Source organism: Taudactylus pleione, unplaced genomic scaffold, assembly GCF_031769625.1.
Source record: "Taudactylus pleione unplaced genomic scaffold, aTauple2 ptg000435l, whole genome shotgun sequence".
Lineage (NCBI taxonomy): Eukaryota > Metazoa > Chordata > Amphibia > Anura > Myobatrachidae > Taudactylus > Taudactylus pleione.
Genome location: NW_028284837.1, coordinates 826,885 through 847,069, shown reverse-complemented (window position 1 = coordinate 847,069; position 20,185 = coordinate 826,885). Strand labels below are relative to the sequence as shown.

At 42.1% G+C, this 20,185-nt stretch overlaps 1 protein-coding gene across 1 annotated transcript in view; it reads right to left on the bottom strand.

Moving 5' to 3' along the window:
* Positions 1–7,623: 7,623 nt before the first annotated feature.
* Positions 7,624–20,185, bottom strand: part of LOC148505876 (extracellular calcium-sensing receptor-like) — a 50,160-nt gene continuing 37,598 nt past the window's right edge. Inside the window, exon 5 of the mRNA XM_088447596.1 lies at positions 7,624–8,525. Within this exon, the coding sequence (XP_088303722.1) occupies positions 7,624–8,525 (902 nt within the window). The remainder of the gene's footprint in view (positions 8,526–20,185) is intronic.

Sequence of the window (20,185 nt, the reverse complement as noted above, 5' to 3'; positions counted from 1 at the left end):
TTTTGCTTTTCAATCTTTGCTGGGATGGGCTATAATCAAAACCACTGTGAATTTTTGGTAAAATATATTACAATTTCTTGTCATTTCAATATACGGAATAGGAATTTGCCACCAATGATAATTAAACCTCTGAGTCTCCAGCCTGGTGATTTATTTTAAGCATAGACCATGATCATTTTACAACACAAACTTTTGTCAGATATAATACAGGTTGAGTCTCCCATATCCAAAATGCTTGGGACCAGGGGTATTTTGGATATCGGAATATTCTGTATTTTGGAATATTTGCATAAAATAATGCAATATCTTGTGAATGGGCCCCAAATCTAATCACAGAATACATTTATGATTTATATACACCTTATACACACAGAATGCAGGTAATTCTATACAATATTTTCAATAATTTTGTGGCTCAAACAAAGTTTGTGTACATACCTGAAATTTATTTAAGTTTCATATACACCTTATACATAGAGCCTGATGGTAATTTTATACAATAGTTTTAATAATTTTGTGCCTTAAACAAAGTTTGTGTACATGCCATCAAAAATCAAAGGTTTCACTATTTTAGTCATGCTAAAAAAAATTCCGTATTTTGGAATATTCCGTATTTCGGAATATTTGGATATGGGAGACTCAACCTGTAGTATTAATGATAATTATTATTTTATGTATATAAAATTATACTCAAATAGGACTCTCATTATACTTTACAGATACCATGAACATTAAACAGGTTTAGACTTTCAGAAAATACAGGAACTATAAATATAATGCAAAGGTGAGGCAGCCATTTTGGTTCAACAGTTCCAAGTTTTATTCATCCTACCCGCAAAGGGTGCAGGAGAGGCAGCCATTTTAAGTGTACTACATAGGATTACAGTGGGCAGAATAGGCAATCCATGGACGAGACAACATATAATGTTGGTTTAAAAAATAGTAGGTGAAATAAACAATCCTTGCAAAATCATCAGGTAATGCATTGTTCATACTACAAGACCAGGTGAGGCAGCCAATTTATTTGCACTACTTAGGTTACAAAGTGTGAGAAAAGCTTTACATGGAAATGAGACATATTCTGTAGTACAAGGGTAAAATGAAAAGTGACTAACAGGAAACCCACTAAATAAATAATTCCACATGTTGCCCATCCTGCCCTTGTAAGTAGCAGGTAAAGCAGCCACCTAGGGCCTACTACATAGGTTACAGGACTTTATTCAGAGTCGGTCGTTGCGGCCGCACTGTCGTACTGAAAAAGGGGCCGGATATGCAAATGATGCACTCGCATGTTGCGTCCCTAAGGTCGGATCGTTAGCTGGCCGACCAAGGGGAGGATGCGGTCGGAACGCAAAAAATACGCCCCCTTCTCGTACGCATTACACGTCATCTCCGGCCATATAAGGATTAATCGGGAGCATCGGTAACCATCGGAAATGGTCGTAGAGCTTAAGGTTGACCATACCCTCTCTTAAGCTCTACAATCATGTCAGTGTAAAACCTCCCATGTCACGTGTGCCATGACACTACTTTGTAATTTATGCACTCCCATAAAATGCCGTTCGCATAATTTGGCACGCCTGCGTTCGGATCTCCACTCCCCCATTTTCAAGCACCTTCCCCTGTTACCACCCACAAACGCCTCAATCTGTCACTCAAACTACCAACCTGGCAATGTTCAAGGAGAGAGAAATTTCTGATCGTAACGGTTAGTTTGTGCACGCGCATTGTGAACTTTACGCATGCGCAGTTTAGCGAACATCGGTGGCGTACGACCGTGCAGCCGCAACGACCGACTCTGAATGAGGTCCACAGTGTGCAGGATGGGCAATTCATAGAAGAGTAACATACAGTGGGAAACTACAAAAAAAAGAGAGTACAATAGGCAAAGTTATTGGGTAAGTGGGATTGGGAAGAAGAGGGACAAGGGAGGGATGGAAGAATAGGCATGATAGTCCATGATGCAGCAGAATGGAATGTAAAGGAAAACAGTCTATTGCAGATAGAAATTCATGTTAAAATAATTAACAAAAAAGGTGCCAAGTGGCAAAATGAGTGAGGGCAGAACGCAGTAGTAACATTAATAGTCAATGATAAGAAACAATGTGAGAAGTTGCAGGAGGGAGGAGTAGTGGCATGCAGGGATTGTAATGCTCGAGAACTTGAAATGCCATCTGTAAAATGCAGCTTTGACAATGGAAGGGGGAGGGTGTTTTTTATCTGTATGATAAACAGATTAATTAACAGTTGTGCATTGAAGATAGGATCACGGCTGCAAACACTTTTTACTAGGGCACGAAAAGTGGATAGAAAAGAAGAGACTTAAAATTTTACTTTCAAGCAAAATGCAGCATTCCTTAATATTTTTGGGATGATCATGTTCAACCAGAGATTAAGGCCCTGATACACATCGCATGCAATGCCGATATTTTATTTACGCAAATCGAGCAATTGTTAGCCATTGCGCATGCTTGTAAGCCGCACTGTGCAAGCACAGCGATAGTTTTGTGATCACACGCGCACAGAGGATTCATTAGCTAAGTTAGAGACAGATATTCAGCGTTTGGGGAAGGTATCAGTGGTGATCATAAAAACGCAGGCATGTCGGACCATTTAAACATTGTTTTCTGAGTGTGTATAAATTAGCATTATTGCTCGCAGTAGGATAGTCCTTTGCATGTCTGTAGACCAGCTGGGTTTGTGGTCTCTTAGACTTAGATCTTAGAATTACTCAGGCAGCTGATTGCCACCTTATCTTCGTTCAATGTTTCCGATATTTACAGTTTTGTATGTAAGCAGCATATGTGAGATGCACTCAGTGGGTGTCTCTTAGCCCTGGATGGAAGAGGGAGTCATTAGCGTATTTTTGCAACTGCGATCTGCGAGACATCGCAGCTGCGATAGCATTTGCATGCGGATCTGAATTAGGCCATAAAACATTACAGATATATTTATCTATTTTCTGTGTTGGCACTTATTATACAATGTTTTTATTGAGTTTTAGGGACCTAGTTACTATTATGGTCTGAAAAAAAATCATGTTGTGTCAAAATAAATTATGATGATAGTGATCAGATGATCGTTGTGGCACTGGTACTTGTACCAATATACAGATGGGCCCAGCAAGTTCGTTGCTCATAGTGCGCCATATAGTTCTGTAAGTCGCAGCATGAGAGTTGCGCAGTATGGAGCGTTACAGCCCAGTGAGACTTGACAACATCCACGGCATGCAATACACAGCTTCACCACTGGGTGGCAAGTGTTCCACTGAAACTACATTAAGGCACTACAGAATAAAGTACAATAGAACAGTAAGCTGTGACAGGTGGGCCAATCACATACTGTAGTGTAGAGTATTGCAGAAAAGCTACTGTAGTAGTGACATCTGGGTAGCAAAACTGACTGTGCTTTTTATGCTGCACACTAGTGGCACTGTCAGCACATCTGATGCTGTCCCAGCTGCAGGCGCTCGTACACTGTACTGTACTGATATCGTGCCACCATAATGCTTCCTACATGACATGCTCTGATGCCACTTCAACGGTTAATACATCTCCCCCAGTATATTGTACAATCTTGACAACCACAATGTACTGTACTGTAATTAATGTAGTACACAACTGTATACTATAGTAGTAAGCATTGATGTACTTTACCTCGGGTGTAGCCCCATTGGAAATTAACCTGTGGGCCTTTTGACCTGTGTTGGTCCCTTTGGTCCTGATGTCTGTGTGGTCAGAGAGGAATTACCTCTTTTTAAAAAAAGATATGATGATTGAATGTACCCTTTACATTATGCAACATTGTAGAGCTGCCATGTAACATTATGTACTGTTGAACTGTGCTGTCACCACTTCACATTGACACATTGCAGTGCCCACAAATCACACTACACCACATTGATGATGCAATGTGTCCAACTCCCGACCAGCTCCACTGTGCATGCGCTGGAGATCCCATGTGCATCCCCCGGAGCTGGTAGCCACCACAGCGCTGACGTGCCGACAGTGCTGCAAGTGTGCAGCTTAAAATGCACAGTCAGTTTTTAATCTAGAGAGCCATCTTTCACTCAGACCCCACTACTAGTTTCTAAGTCATGAAATAACTATAATATCTAAGTCTGGCATGCACTTTGTGTGACTTCTGACCGGCTCCACTGGGCATGCACAGTACTATGAGACTCCATATGCCACAGCATAGTGTGACAAGCAGGGTGCTACATGGCATATGGAGCAGCTCCACTGGGCATGCGCCAGAGATCCTATGTACAACCTCTGGAGCTGGCAGCCACCACAGCGCTGACATGACAACAGAGCTGCAAGTGTGTGGCTGAAAATGCACAGTCAGTTTGTCCCCTCTTTCACTCAGACCCCACTACTAGTGTCTAAGTCATGAAATCACTATAGTGTCTAAATTTGGGACAGCACCGACAGTGCCAACAGTGATGCAAGTGTGCAGATTAAAATGCAGTCAGTTTGTAATAACAGAGCCCACTGCTAGTTTCTAAGTCATGAAATCACTATAGTATCTAAGTCTGGGATGCACTGTGTGTGACTCCTGACCAGCTCCACTGGACATGTACAGTACTATGATATACCATACACCACAGCATAGTGTGATTAACAGGGCACTACATGGTGTATGGAATGGCACCACTGGGCATGTGCTGGAGATCCCATGTGCAACCCCCGGAGCTGGCAGCCATCACATTGCTGACATGCTGCCAGTGCCACAAGTGGGTGGCTTAAAATGCACAGTCAGTTTGTATTACAGAGACCCATCTTTCAAACAGCGCTCACTACTAATTTCTAAGTCATGAAATCACTATAGTACCTAAGTCTGGGATGCATTGTGTGTGACTCCCAACCAGCTTCACTAGGCATGCATAGTACTAGGAGACTCCATAAGCCATAGCATAGCGTGACTAGCAGGGCTCTACATGGTGTTTGCTGCACCACACACCACTTTCTTGAGCACAAAGTGCATCAGCCTGGCTCCACTGTGCATACACCAGATATTAAATGTGCAACCCCTGGAGCTGGCAGCCAACATATTGCTGACAGTGCTGCAAGTGTGCAGTTAAAATGCACAGTCAGTTTGTAATCTTAAGACCCCTCTTTCACCCCACTACTAGTTTATAAGTCATGAAATAACTATAATATCTAAGTCTGGCATGCACTTTGTGTGACTCCTGACCGGCTCCACTGGGCATGCACAGTACTATGAGACTCCATATGCCACAGCATAGTGCAACAAGCAGGGTGCTACATGGCGTATGGAGCAGCTCCACTGGGCATGCGCCAGAGATCCTATGTACAACCTCTGGAGCTGGCAGCCACCACAGCGCTGACATGACAACAGAGCTGCAAGTGTGTGGCTTAAAATGCACAGTCAGTTTGTCCCCTCTTTCACTCAGACCCCACTACTAGTGTCTAAGTCATGAAATCACTATAGTGTCTAAATTTGGGACAGCGCCGACAGTGCCAACAGTGATGCAAGTGTGCAGATTAAAATGCAGTCAGTTTGTAATAACAGAGCCCACTACTAGTTTCTAAGTCATGAAATCACTATAGTATCTAAGTCTGGCATGCACTGTGTGTGACTCCTGACTTGCTCCACTGGGCATGCACAGTACTATGAGACTCTATACACCACAGCATAGTGCTACATTGCATATGGAGTGGCTCCACTGGGTATGCCCCGGAGATCCAATGTGCAACCCCCAGAGCTGGCAGTCACACCAGCGCTGTTGTCTTGACAGTGCCGCAAGTGTGTGGCTTAAATGCACATTCAGTTTGTAATCCAGAGACCCTTCTTTTACTCAGACCCCACTACTAGCCTAGTGCTGATGCACTGTGTCCAATTCCCAACTGGCTCCACTGGGCATGCGTGAGAGATCCCATGCACAGCCACCGCAGCAGGCACAGTGCCAATAGTGACGCAAGTGTACAGCATGGAAAAAACAACTTTGATCATCAGTGCCCAATAAATACAGAAGTGCAGCAGGTGATGAAAAACACAAAGGAGTAAACACCCAAAAACTCCAAGAACATAAAGATTAACAATAATATGTGAGTCCACCTCTAGCACTCCCCTGAACACAAATTTACATAGGTCAGTGTAGAAAATATAATAAAAATAATCACCATAAATGAATCCACTTGATAATGGAGAAATGCATAATAAATCCAATAGGAACTTCTTATAAACAGATGGTTGATGACATCTATATAGAAAAAATCTCTGTTTGTGTGTTAATTAAAACAACACCAATAGGGAGAATGAGAAGAGAGAAAAAAATAGTGCAGATCAAACTTGGACACATCAATTTTAATTACAAATTTGCACTTACATGTAGGTTTAAACAAGCATTTGTTTAAAAACATCAACGGTGGTAAGCTGACAGCACTCCCAAAGACTCCGTCCTTCACCTCCTAGATGACAATGGAGGAAGGCAATAACCCAGCTCCGGATACTCGGATATGCCAAACAGGAAGGGGTACTCCAGAAAGTGCTCCACCACTTAGCCCACGCTTAACGCGTTTCAGACCATCAGTCTGATGAAGGACTGATGGTCTGAAACGCGTTAAGCGTGGGCTAAGCAGACTACTCTGCACTATTTCTTTCTCTCTTCTCATTCTCCCTATTGGTGTTGTTTTTATTAACACACAAATGGAGGAAATTTTTTCTATATAGATGTCATCAACCATCTATTTATAAGAAGTTCCTTTATTGGATGCAGTTGGATTTATTATGCATTTCTCCATTATCAAGTGGATTCACTTATGGTGATTATTTTTATTATATTATCTACACTGACCTATGTGAATTTGTGTTCAGAGGAGCGCTAGAGGTGGACTCACATATAATTGCTAATCTGCAAGTGTACAGCATGAAACGCACAGTTTGTAATATAAAGTGCCCTTCAATCTCCGCTGTTTATTTCTAAGGCATGTTATCACTGTGTAAGTGCTGCACATTCCTGCAAAACAATGTACTCTAGCACGTTGCATGGAATGACAGTGACTTTTCTAAAATGAGGTGTGCATGTACTGTATCTAGCACTTTAATAATGACTGCAAAACACATGCATAATTTGTTTTTCAAAAGTGTACTCAGGACTGACACCGAATGACTTAATCATTTATTACACACTCAATTACAGCTCTTGATCAATGACAACTAGCATGCTGAATGAGAGCTTCAGTCACCCAATGAGCGGGTGGTAATACAGAAGATGCATGGTCTTTTTTTACGCATGCACTGAACAGTTTAGGAAAAGCGACATCTGGTGGACAGAAACTTGTACTACACTTTCCGGCTTTTCTAGGGCTTCAGTACATTATGATACAATGCCATATGCCACAGCATAGTGCGACTTGCATGGAGCGCTACATAGTCTATTGAGCAACAAACTAGCTCGGCTCAACTGTTGTCCTTGTTAATGTGCAGATCCCCAGCTTTCCCATGAATAGATATTTCTGCAGAGGGCTACTGCCAGAGAAACTTGAAGAAAGCCTCCACCAGTGATAGAACTTGAAAATAGTAAAATGCCCTTTCTCTGTTTAAAATACAGGATTAAATATTTTGGTTCTTTATAAATCATCCTCTAAATCTATTAAATTATTCTTTATTTTTAATTTTAATAATTTGACAGTTTTGATCAGGTCTGAACAATAAAATGAAACATTTGGGAAGAAACATACAGATCATCAGAGCCCAGCTGGATGCCAGGATTGCAAATATCTCCATGGCCTCTGTGTATTTTCCCTGAGCACTGAGAGAGGCTGGGATAAAGGAGACCCAGACACTGAGGAAGGCCAACATGCTGAAAGTGATAAACTGGGCCTCATTGAACCTGTCAGGAAGTTTTCTAGCCAAGAAGGCTACAATGAAGCTAATGGTGGCGAGAAGAAACAGATAACTCAGCATGGTCCAGAATGCAATAGGGGAGCCCTCATTACACTCAATGAAGATGAGTCCAGATTTGGATTCAGTATTATATTGTGAGAATGGAGTAGCTAGGAACAACCAAGTGATGCACAAGATGAATTGTAACAGGAAGCAGGTAATAATAATCATGTAGGACACTTGGGGGCGCATCCATTTCCTCAGATTGCTGCCTTGTCTAGTGGCCATAAAAGCAAACACCACCATGATAGTCTTTGCCAATATGCTCGAGACACACAAAGTGAAAGCCAGGCCAAATAGTACCTGACGCAGGAGACATTTCTGGTGGTCAGGATAACCTATAAATACTAAAGAGCACAAGAAGCAGAGACACAGGGACATCAGTAGAAGACAGCTTAGAGAGTAATTACTGGCTCTCACTAAAGGAGTTTCTTTTTGCAGGATGAAAAGTCTCAATATAAGAACAGGAACAAATGAGGATATTACGCTGATTGTAGCTAAAGTTCCTCCCAATGCATCTTCATAAGAAAGAAACTCCATTGATTTTGAGATACATTGAAATTTCTTCAAATTTGGCCACTGATCCCAAGGACACCGTAAGCAGTTAATTGAATCTGCAAGATAGAAAATACATGGTAATGATACATAGCTACATGTCATTAGCGTGGTAAGAGATGTTGAAAGTAAATAATTGGACAGAGTTCATCTCACTAATTTCCTACAACTGCTGAAACATAGAATATGTAAAGTTAACAATGTTTCAATATTCCCATATGCAATTTTTTCTAATAAACAAATTGAAATAAAACACATTATTTTAGCCCTGAGTTTGTCTTAATACAAGGGTGGTTCAGCAAGTAAGGTATCAAGTCTTCTCATATGTGTAATGTTCTTTATTTCATTTTGATTTCACATCAGCCCAGAGCAGGTAGACCACTGCTTCCCCTCACAGCCATTAGACTGTAACTCATATCAGTCATACTGTCCCAACATCAGCTATAAGATGGTGGAGCTGGCAGAAACATGGTCAAACACTGAGGAGCATATTATAATCAGATTCTGCATCTACAGGGCACAGTGATAATGTCATGTCATGGAAACAGGTTTGGTTTTAGTGCACGGCCTTTGACAACAACAGGACAGACATTCAATATAGCCAGAGATCTGGCTGATCAAGCACATCCTAACCTGGCCCCATGTGATTTTCATCTCTATAGACCATTGAAGAAGCACCTTGGTGGCTGGCGATTCACAACCTATTGTGATATTCAGCAAGCCAGCATGCCCTTCTTCAGTTACTTGAAATTGGTTTCTTCTACAGTATACCGGGATATACACCTTGAAAAGTATGGTGACTATGTGGAAAAATTATCTGTACCAAGGCCATGCTATTGGTTTGCAGTCACATTAATGGCATATGGAAATCACATCCCACCCGCATCCCACCATTTGGCAATATACCAATGCTGATACCCTGACAGTAAATGGGATACTTACGCCGGCATCACGAAGCAGCAGAATCCCGATCATCCAGATGGGTAAGTAACGGCAAAGCCCCGGAGAAGTGGGAGTTAGGTTTAGGCACCACTTGAATGGGGGTTTATGGTGAGGACCCCCCGGGAAGAATAGGGTTAGGCTAGGGGAAAGCAAGGTTAGAGTTAGGCACCACTGGGGGAGGCTAGGGTTAGGCACCCCCTCAGGATGGTTAGGTTTAGGGAATGGGGAGGGGGGGTTAGGTTTAGGCACCCCCTAGAGGAGATAGGCACCACCAAGGGAGTGTTAGGGGGGGAAGGTTAGCCTACTTACACACCGCTGCCGGCATTCTGATCCACCTGGCCTTCCACTGTAGGGATTTCAGCCATCAGCTTTTCAGCCGCTGACTAATCATACCGATTCCCATACTATTCATTATATGTATATGTACGATTTGATTTCATTTATGCAATAAGAGGTATTTTTAACTTATTTTTGAACCACCCTTGTAAATCAGGACTTTTTAAGAGGAAATCTAGCTTCTGCTTTGTCTGCTTTCTGTATTATTTTTAGTCCTTTCCAAACATGCCCACTTCATGCATACTACTAGTCAGCCACAAGGCCAGGCCTCCACACTAAAGTGTCATGATAGGATGAACATACCTCAAAAATATTGACAAAAGGACATGGGGATCACCGTTATAATTGAGAGAAGAAAAACATGCCCTCACTACTGAAGAGTAATCACTGTAGATAGACGCACTAACATATTATTAGAAACTAGGAAAAAAACAATATATAAAGCCAAACTTTCACCTCTTCAATTAGTATAAAAAGGGAGAGAAAATATGTAATTGGAGTTGGGTATATGAGGTTCATAATGAGTTGGGTATGCAAGGTTCTTGCTGATTGGGGAACATGAGGTTTATGCTGAGTTGGGGATATGATGTCACTGAGAGTTTGGGATATAAGGGTCATACTGAATGGTGGATCTGAGGTTCCTGCTGATTTGGCCATAGTTCATGCTGAGTTGCAGATATCAGGTATCAGGTTTATGCTGAGTTGGAGATATGACATTTATGCAGAGTTGGATACATGAGGTTAGTGCTGATTTTTGTGGATGTGATGGTCATGCTAAGTTGGGGACATGAGGTGCCTCCTGAGTTAGAGATATGAGATTAATGCTGAGTTTGGGATAAAAGGTTCATGCTCAGTTAGGGATATGAGATCCAGCTGATTATAGTCATATGTGGTTCATGCTGAGTTGGGGATATGAGCTTCACACTGAGTTGGGGATATTAGGTTCATGCTCAGTTGGGGATATGAGGTTCTTGCTAGGTTGGGGGCATGACATTCAGGCTGAGTTGGGGACATGATGTTCTTGTGTAGTTGGGTATATGAGGTTCATGCTGAGTTGTGGACATGATGTTCATGCTGTGTTTCGAATATGTGATTCATGAACAGTTGTGATATGAGGTACATTTTAAGTTGAAGTTTTTTTCTGATTTGGCAATATGAGATTCAGGCTGATTTTGGGATATGAGTTTATTGCTGAGTTGGGGACATGCCTGCTAAGTTGAGGACACATGAATCCTGCTGATTTGGGGATATTCGATTTATGCTAAGTTGGGGATATGAGGTTTCATGCTGAGTTGGGGATATGTTGTTCATGCTGCTGTAAGTTTGGGACATGACAACTGGTTGAGATGGGGACATGAGGTTCCTGCTGACTTGTGGATATGTAGTTCATGCTGAGTTGGGGACATGAGGTTCTTGCTGAGTTGGGGACATAAGGTTTAGGTCGAGTTGGGGACATGACGTTCCTGCAGAGTTGAATATATGCCATTCATGCTGAATTGAGGATATGCAGTTCATGTTAGATTGGGAATATGAGTCTTCATGTTGTGTTGGGAATATGAGGTTAGAGATATGCATTGCATGCTGAGTAGTGGTATGATGTTTCTTACAAGTTGGGGATATGAGGTTCATGTTGGGCTAGCAATGTTGGTTCATGTTTGAGGTTAAGAGTTGGTGGGAATAGACGTGGGAGGCTGAAGAATATGAACTATAGAGGATAATGGGCTCGAAGGCAATGACAGTAAAGTCAATGTCTTTATTGAGCAGCAGATCGGAATGGGAACTGGATATATAATGCTGAAGAGATAAAGATAATTGGATTGGGACCCATGATTGAGAGATGGATCGGTTTGAGACCAATGTTGATGATTTGAAGAACTTGATTGGTTTGAGACCAATGTTGATGAATTGAAAAACTTGATCGTTTTGAGACTGATGTTGAATATATCAGATGGGACCAATGCTTGGAGATATCAGATGGCACCGATAGAGGTAGATATGAACAAGTTTCTATGGTAAAACTGAACTGGAATGGAATTGGAGACTTGATTACCAGATTTAGAACTGGATTGTTACAGAATGCAACCATTCTGATACAGAGTACCTGGGTGCTTAGCACAGAACTGTAACTTCAGCAGAAGCGATGTTGTATTGGCAACAGAGGCCATTCAGGAAATTGAATTTATAGGAGTGGATCCCTAGGGATTGGATGCTTCAATCTGCTGGTGTGGGAGCAGCGCACTGAGTGGAGGAAGAGTGTCAGGTGACAAAATTCAACATGGCTGCGCCCATCCTTTTGTTCTGGAAGGAACTCTGGTGTACAGTTTGTGTATCATCAGGCTGTGGAGACTGTGAGCAAGGGGCTGCAGAGAGCCATATGCATACTCAGTGACTGGACACTGAACAGACAGGGCAGGAGCAGCACCAACAGATCTCCACACAAAACAGGAGTGATGTGCAGCAAGAGTGGACATCTGTGCTCTATGGGAGTGACACACAGTGTGAGGAGACCTCAGCACTTGGCTGGATAGACAACAGAGAGGTAAGAAAGTGGTTTTTAAAGGACAGATCATGACAATACCCCCATCATGGATGGCCCCAGGATACCTCTTAGGCATATGTGGAAACTTGTCATGGAATGCTCTAATCAACTGAGGAGCATTACATCAGATGCAAAATTCCAGGAACTTTATTCTGGGCCATAGCCTTTACCATTGACCAAATATTGGATACGTCCGTAATGGATTCTAGAGTCCAGAATCTTTGCCACTTCGTATTCAACTCCACAAAGAGTCTGCACTTTAGGTGCCTTTGGAATAAAACCAGTTGAGTATGAGTGGTTTCAATAAAAAATATGGAAGCAATTTGGTAACCTTAAGAAGGGAGGTAGTTGAGTTTGAATGAAACTGGGTTGATAAAATGCTCAATGGCAAATGGCCCTAAGAAGCAGGGCACAAATTTTACAGCAGGTTTTCTGTAGAGAGCCAAACTCAATCTCCTTGCTTGAGACTGGGGACTGCTTTCCTCTTCCTGTCAGTAAACTTTGTACCGCCTTCATAAGGGTGGTGCGGATCTCTTTACAAATTTTGGAGAAGTGATACAAGGTGGGGTCAGCAGCTGGAACCTGTGAGGCAGGAATTGACTGAAACTCAGCAACTTGATGGCAAAGGCCATAGGTGGCATAAAAGTGCGTGGAATCAGATGAAGAATGGTACTGATTGTTGTGACAGAATTCCACCTGAGGAAGCAGTTCAGCCCAGTTGTTCAGAGAGCAGAATATGTATAGATGAAGAAATGACTCCAGATCTTGGTTTAGTCTTTCCATCTGGTCATTGGACTGGGGGTGGTAGGCAGTGTAGATATTGAGTCCATGCCAGAATATTGCCAAAAGGGCTTTGTCATTCCACTGTAATTCAGATGCAATAGTCTAGAATTGTAGAACATACTGACAGATAGTTTTACTGCCCTGGTGTAGCCCTAGTTTGTCCATAGATGCTGACTCAGATCTTTTGTGCTCATCAAACATCTTACAGAAAGTGGCAATGAAGTCAATAAATGAAGATACAGTAGCAGTGGATCAGTTCTCTCTCATAATGGGGATACTCAATCCAGAGCTGGACCAGACAGCAGGGAGAAAATAAAGTCAACTTTAGCTTTGTCTGATGGAAAGTTGGTGGCTTGAAAAGTAAAATGGACATCAAATTGGTCTATGAATTTTTCTCATGTCATTGAAACTCATTTCTTTAAATGTCTAAGAAACTCACTTCCTAATGAATCATCCCAGTTTAACCTCTCCATGGTCTTCACTAAGCTCTTTAAGTTTGCTAATGGCAAGGTTATTATAAGAAAATATTTTAACACTGTACTCTCCCCTCAGTTGGATAGAACTGGCTCCTCTAAGATTTCACCTGGACAAGCCCAAGAATCTACAAAACTATTATCTATGTTGAAGTTATATAACTGGTATGATTCCTGGAGGGCTTTGTACCCTTCTGCATTGATTTATTTTTAGTGGACCACACCTCCACTCCCATTCTCTGTGCTCCAGAGCTCTGTCCTGTGTCCTGGTACAACCACTCAGCAGTTCTTTTGGATTTAGCTTTTCCCTCTATCCATCCGCATTGCTTTAGATGGCAATTAAACTATCATCTTCTACTTAATGATGAAGTCCACTCTCAAGTTTTGCATGCCATTGCTGAGTTTGGCAATAGACCTCACATTCCATAAATTGGGAGGCCCTTAAGGCTACTCTTCATGGTCAGTTCCTCCAAATCTCTTCCTCCCGCAAGATGGCGAAGATAAATTAGATAATTAGTCTTGAATCTCGTATCGCTGACCTTACTACTAAATGTCAGCAGTTTCCCAAAAATAAATATTTTCAGATTTTCATCAATAAGCATATAAAGGGGTCAATTAACTCAGCTTTTATCCTCCAAGGCTTATCGTACCCTCCAAGTGTTGCAGCAATGTTTCTATGAACTTGGTGACAAAGTGGATGCCATTCTTGCGTGAAAATGCAGAGCTAAACTCACTAAAAGTAGTCTCTAACTATCAAGCATTCTTCCAGTAAATTGCATTATGATCCTCAATAATTGACAATGGCTTTCGAGATTTCTATTCTTCACTCTATAACCTACAAAATTGGCAGCTCTCATCGCATTCTATTTTTGTGGCCACCCATGAATATCTTGCCTCATCCAAGCTACCATGACTGTGAGAAACTCAACTTTCTACTTTAAATGAGAACTTTGCTGCAGAGGAACTTGATCAAGCCATCAAAGCCTTTAAGTCATTGTTGGACCCTGATCCTGACTGTTTCTCAGCTGCTTTCTACAAACAATTCCTTCCCACCCTTTCCCCTTTACTGTTAAACCTTTATAATACTATCCTCACTGGCCAAAAGTTCAATGAGACCACCACAATGGCAGAGATATTGGTTATTCATAAGGAAGGGCATGACCTCAATCTGTGTGCTAGCTATAAGCCAATAGCCATTCTAAATGTGGACTTAAAGATTTATGCAAAGATTCTAGCTATGCGTCTTGCATATATTATCCTATATTTAGTTCTCTTAAATCAACTATTCTTCATCCCTGGCCGCCAAGCCTCTGACAACACATGCAGCTCATTGACCTCATTTGCACAGCTAATGAGAGACCGCTCCCCACCCTGGTGGTGACCTTAGATGCAGAAAAGGCCTTTGACATGGTCAACTGGACCTTCATGCATCTGACTTTACAAGCTTTTGGCTTTCAGGGTAACTTTATGCATGAGTTTGCTTCTTTAAACTATAATCCATCTACTCTTGTCTTGGCTAATGGCTTTGCTTCTTCTTTCACCTGGTTTGCCTTAATCATGGAACCCCTAGCTGCTAGATTGCGCAGCAATCCTAATATTACTGGTATTCTAGTAAGCCCATCAAACCATAGCCTTATATGCAGACAATGTTTTGCTCACTTTAACCCATCCTACCTCACTTTTTGACGAGGTCTGTGTTTATGGTTAACTCTCTAATTTGACAAACCTGAAGTTCGTCCTTTGGACATTGATCCTCATATGCTCCACCAGTTGCAATACGCCTTTGATTTTCGTTGGCACTTTCACTCTCTGAAATACCTGGGTGTATAGCTCACCAACTCTTATGATAAGCTGTTTACTGCAAATTTTCTTCCTCTTTTAGAAAAGATCCACCAAGACCTTGGCAATTGGGGTGCTCACTATATATTCTGTATCATCTGCATAAACGCCATTAAAATGAATGTCCTCCCGAGATTTTTATATCTATTCCAAATGCTCCCAATTACTCTTCAGCGGTTAGGTACTAGATTTGCATGGCCGAGCAGAAGACCAAGAGTGAGATTTCAGGTATTATGTCACTGCATTAGGGACGCAGTCTAGGCCTACCAAGCTTTCATTAATACTACCTAGCAGCCCTTCTAACCTAAGTGGTTCTTGTACAATGCTGATCCTCACTCTAGAGACTGGATAGACCTTAAGGCACAATTTATCAATTTTCTCTCTCCCTACTCACTCTTCTGGATCCAGCCTAGAAAGAGACCTTATGGGTTCCCGATCCTATCCAACCTATAACCCCTTAGAAATATTTTGTCTACTTAGATCTGACCCAAAAGGTCTCATATCTATTTTTATAGTCTCCAGATTGCCCACAACCAACATCCCAAGGAACCTGACGAACTGGCCTGGGAGAAAGACATGGGAGAAACTCTGGAGCTGGAGGAATGGGCTTCAAATCGAGAGCTCACTGCTAAATCTTCTATCTGCATCAGAATCATGGAAAATGCTTATAAATGTCTTCATAGATGGTACCTGGTACCACCCGTATTCTACCCATATTCCTCCAGTCATTGGATAGATGCAGGAGAGGTTGTGGAGAGGAGTGCACCTATTTGGTGACAGAGGGCCTGATTCAGACCCACTCGCGAGCGCTATGCGGGTCAATGGTGGCCCAGTGTGCATGCGCATGACGGAGCCGGCTCCGTCGAGCGCATGCGCAAGACCCAGATAGCGACGGGCAAACCATCACTCCGGGTCTCATACCAAAGGGGGCGTGCTGTCGATGTTGAGTGACAGCACGCCCCCTTTTGTGAGCGGGTTGGGGGAGTGGCTGCCCAAATGGAGGCATTCCCATGTGAACGCCTCTATTTGGGGGCGGCCCCACTGACATCATGAATGATGTCAGTGGGAGAGATTTTGGCTCTGTGAGAGCTGAAATCTCTCTGGGGCTTGCGGCAATGAGACCCTGTCACAAGGGTCTCGTCGCAAGCCCGATGGCCACTCGCTATAGCTGTGGGTGGTCACCCACAGCTATGCGAGCAGCCAGGAGGCCGCTCTAAAAAACAAGAAGGCCGGCCCTGATTCAGAGTGAGCACTCTGTCAGAGCGTCCGGCTCTGAATAGGGCCTCTGTCCTAAAATTAAGTGCTTCTGAGACACGGTACATTGTCTGATCATCTCTCCCTCACAAGTATCACACTCCCGCACTGCTTCTCCTATTGTCATCTACCTAGTCCCATCCCTAACAGTGATAGACACACTCAAACATTTATTAAGCACATTTTTAATGCAGCTATTGCAGCTCACTGGAAAAAAATAAACCCCTCCCCCTTTCTGCTCTACACAACTCAATTTGGCACACCAACCATTTAGAACATAAAACATTTAATTGCCCACACAAATTTGCTGAAATTTGGTCTCCTTGGACTTCTCATCAAGAGGCACATACTTGAAATCCCATCATTTCTCATTACGGATGAGGCTTGCCAACAGTCCCCCTCTTTACTCCCTTACTTTCCTTTACTAACACCTACCAACTTTCCTGCATCTTCTTCCACTCTTGGATATAGATAACCCAACAGCTAGAATGAGTGAACATGATTGTTTTTTCCTATTTTAAGGACAAGTTTGATAAGATCCAAAATTAAATTGTTTCCTCTTCCTCAGCTAGGGACCCTATCAATTCCTCCCCTGAACCCCCTGGCACCTTCTCTTTATTCGATCCCACAAAAGAAAATGAAAGTCTTTATTTACAAAGCAGTGATGCTTCCTGGCAGGTTGCAGGTGAAATGTTAAAACAAGTGGTGTAAAGCCTGGCATATTTCAAACTGACTTTGAAGGCCCTGTCAAATTTTCACTTGCAACCCACTGGGAAGCAGTAGCTTACAATACAGTAGACTCTTCTATTCATTTTACTTTACTACCTCTCCTCTTGATCCAATACTCTCACATATCATTGCAATAGTCTCCTTACTGGTCTTCCCCAAAACAGACTTCACAACTACAATCAATTTTGATCTTCCTTGCTAAATGTTCATAATCTGCTCCTCCACTCTGCAGGAACCATTGGTTCCATGTATTCTATCAAATTCGATATAAAATACTTTTACTTACACATAAGGCTATTAACCAAACCACACCAACATAGATCTCTTAGCTTATCTCAACATATCTTCCAATGGGTGTGATACAAAATGTCAACAATAAAAAGGTTGTCACTAATTTGGTTGACACCAAAAGGTTGACATAGAGAAAGTTTGACATGAAAAAAGTTAAATAGTACAAAAGGTTGACATGAAAATTGTTTTTCTTAACCTAACCTAATCCTAATTTGAACCCTAAAACTCCCTTTGGTGCCTAACCTTAACCGTCCCTCCAAGTGCCTTACCTAACTATTGGGGTAAGTTCCTAACCCTAACCATCCTCCCAGTGCCAAACCCTAGCCCTCCGGTAAATGCCTACCCCTAACTCTATAAAAAAATATATTTTGTGTGTAATAAAATTCAGGCTGTATTACTGTCCATGTGAGATATAACAGTCAGTGATGGTCAGAAGTCAAGGACTTCCACACAGAAGTCACAGTCAGTGGGCATGGGGTTTTCTTTGTGAAAAAATATTCAAGTGTCCATACAGAACATGAAAAGCAATCAAAAGTACAGCAGGAGCAGCAACCAAGCACCAGCGCTGCAGCTGCTGTAACCACCAGTCATCATGATGATACTGCTTCAACATCATCTACTAAAGCCTATGCTCAAGGATATAGATGCTTTCAGTCAGGATATTTAAATTAAAAAAAATCAATATTTTACAGTGGTAAAGAAAAAAACACCTCTAACATACAGAAATTTTAGTGCAGAAGAAAAAAAATACCAACATGCCATTCACCACACGGAGTGGCAAAGAAAGGCTCAGGTCTTGGCCTTAGCATGTTCTTCTGCCTCTCAGTACATAATAATACAGGATACAAGACAATTTCATTCCAAGTCTAGAAGAGGTGTCAAAAAATGAAAACCACTAAGGCAGTAGAATAAACTGTATGATCAGAAACAGAAATGTCATCCCTGAGGAGAGTCTAAGTGTGTCTGCAAGTTCTTTGTGTAAGCCTAACCTTTCTGAACTCATACAGAAGCATCCTTCCTCCATTTATGCACCCTCTGCCAATGTGGGGATGAGCAGCACAAGGCAAAGAAGTTGTTGACCTAGACATTGAGGATGCTATGGTAGAATTGCAATAAGTTGAGGGGGATATTGATGTTGAGAATGTTGACGATGAGGACGAGTGAGTCACCATTGGAAGCAGTTCTTGCCTGTGATACAAAAAAGGCCATTGTCATGTCTGGGCATAAGACAAAAAGAACACCTCTTACGTGTGAAATTATTTCTACCCAAATCTGGACACCATTTGTCAAGCCATCTGTAGCATTTGCAAAGCCACAATTAGCAGAGGTAGGGGCCTTAACCATATAGGAACCTCTTCCGTGTTGTGTAATTTTTAGTCGTGCATGGGAAAAGCAGAAACTTTGGCTAAAAAAGTAACAGCAAACAGTCCAGCATCAGCTATCTCCCTTGTCTCTGCTAGATCCAAGCACCTGGCATCTCTACCACAAACACCTTCATGAACAATATCCCCAATCATTATCCTAAGTAGTCCTGCATCCAATTTGATAAGGCTAACTGAGTCCTCTCTTATCCAGGATTCCTCAGAAGAATCCTTGAGCACTACACCTGCTGCTGCAGCTACTGCTGCTGCGAGTTGAGTTGATCTTATCCCAGAAGGTGACCCGGAAGAATACTAGCAGTAGTTTAAAAAAAACAATTGACTGTTAAACAATTCTTTGCAAGGGGGAGCAAGTATGACAGCAGTCACAATGCCATAACATCCATGTTGGCATTAGATGTGCATCCAATATAGTAATAGTAATGCAGTGGGATTTACACAGATAATTGAGGTCCTGTGTCCCTGCTACCAAATCCCATCTAGATTTCACTTCACTAGAAAAGCAATTCCCAACCTGTACAGGACATTAAAAAAAACTTAGTAGCCTGACTGGGTGGGCTATTAGCAGCATCAAGAGCAGCAGCATCTAACAAACAGCAGCTCATTCAGAGACTGGCTTCTCTGTGTATCACCAGCTTCTCTAAGAGGTATAATGCTGACAGCCTCTTAGAAAACACAGGGAAGTCATTGCAAAATGGCTAACCCCACTCTCCTCAGGATTTGTGATTTCTGACAATGCCACCAATATTGTGAGAGCATTACAGCTGGGTGATTTCCAACATGGCCCATGTTTTGCTCACACAATAAACTTGGTGGTGCAACATTTAAAAAAAAATCACAGGGACGTGTAGGAGATGCTCTCTGTGGCCCGCAAAATTTTATGACATTTTCGTCATTCAACAGTGCATGTAGAAGATTGTAGTACCTGTAAGAACTGCTGAATTTGTCCTGCCACCAGCTGAAGCAAGATGTCGTGAAAAGGTGGAACTCCACCATTTATATGCTTCAACGGCTAGAAAAACTGCAAAAAAAAACATCCAAAGCTTCACAACAACCTATGACATGCAGTAGGGAGTGGAGGGGGGAATGCTTACTCAAGCACAGTGGAAAATACTTTCCATGTTGTGTAAGGTGCTGAAAGCCTTGAAAGTAGT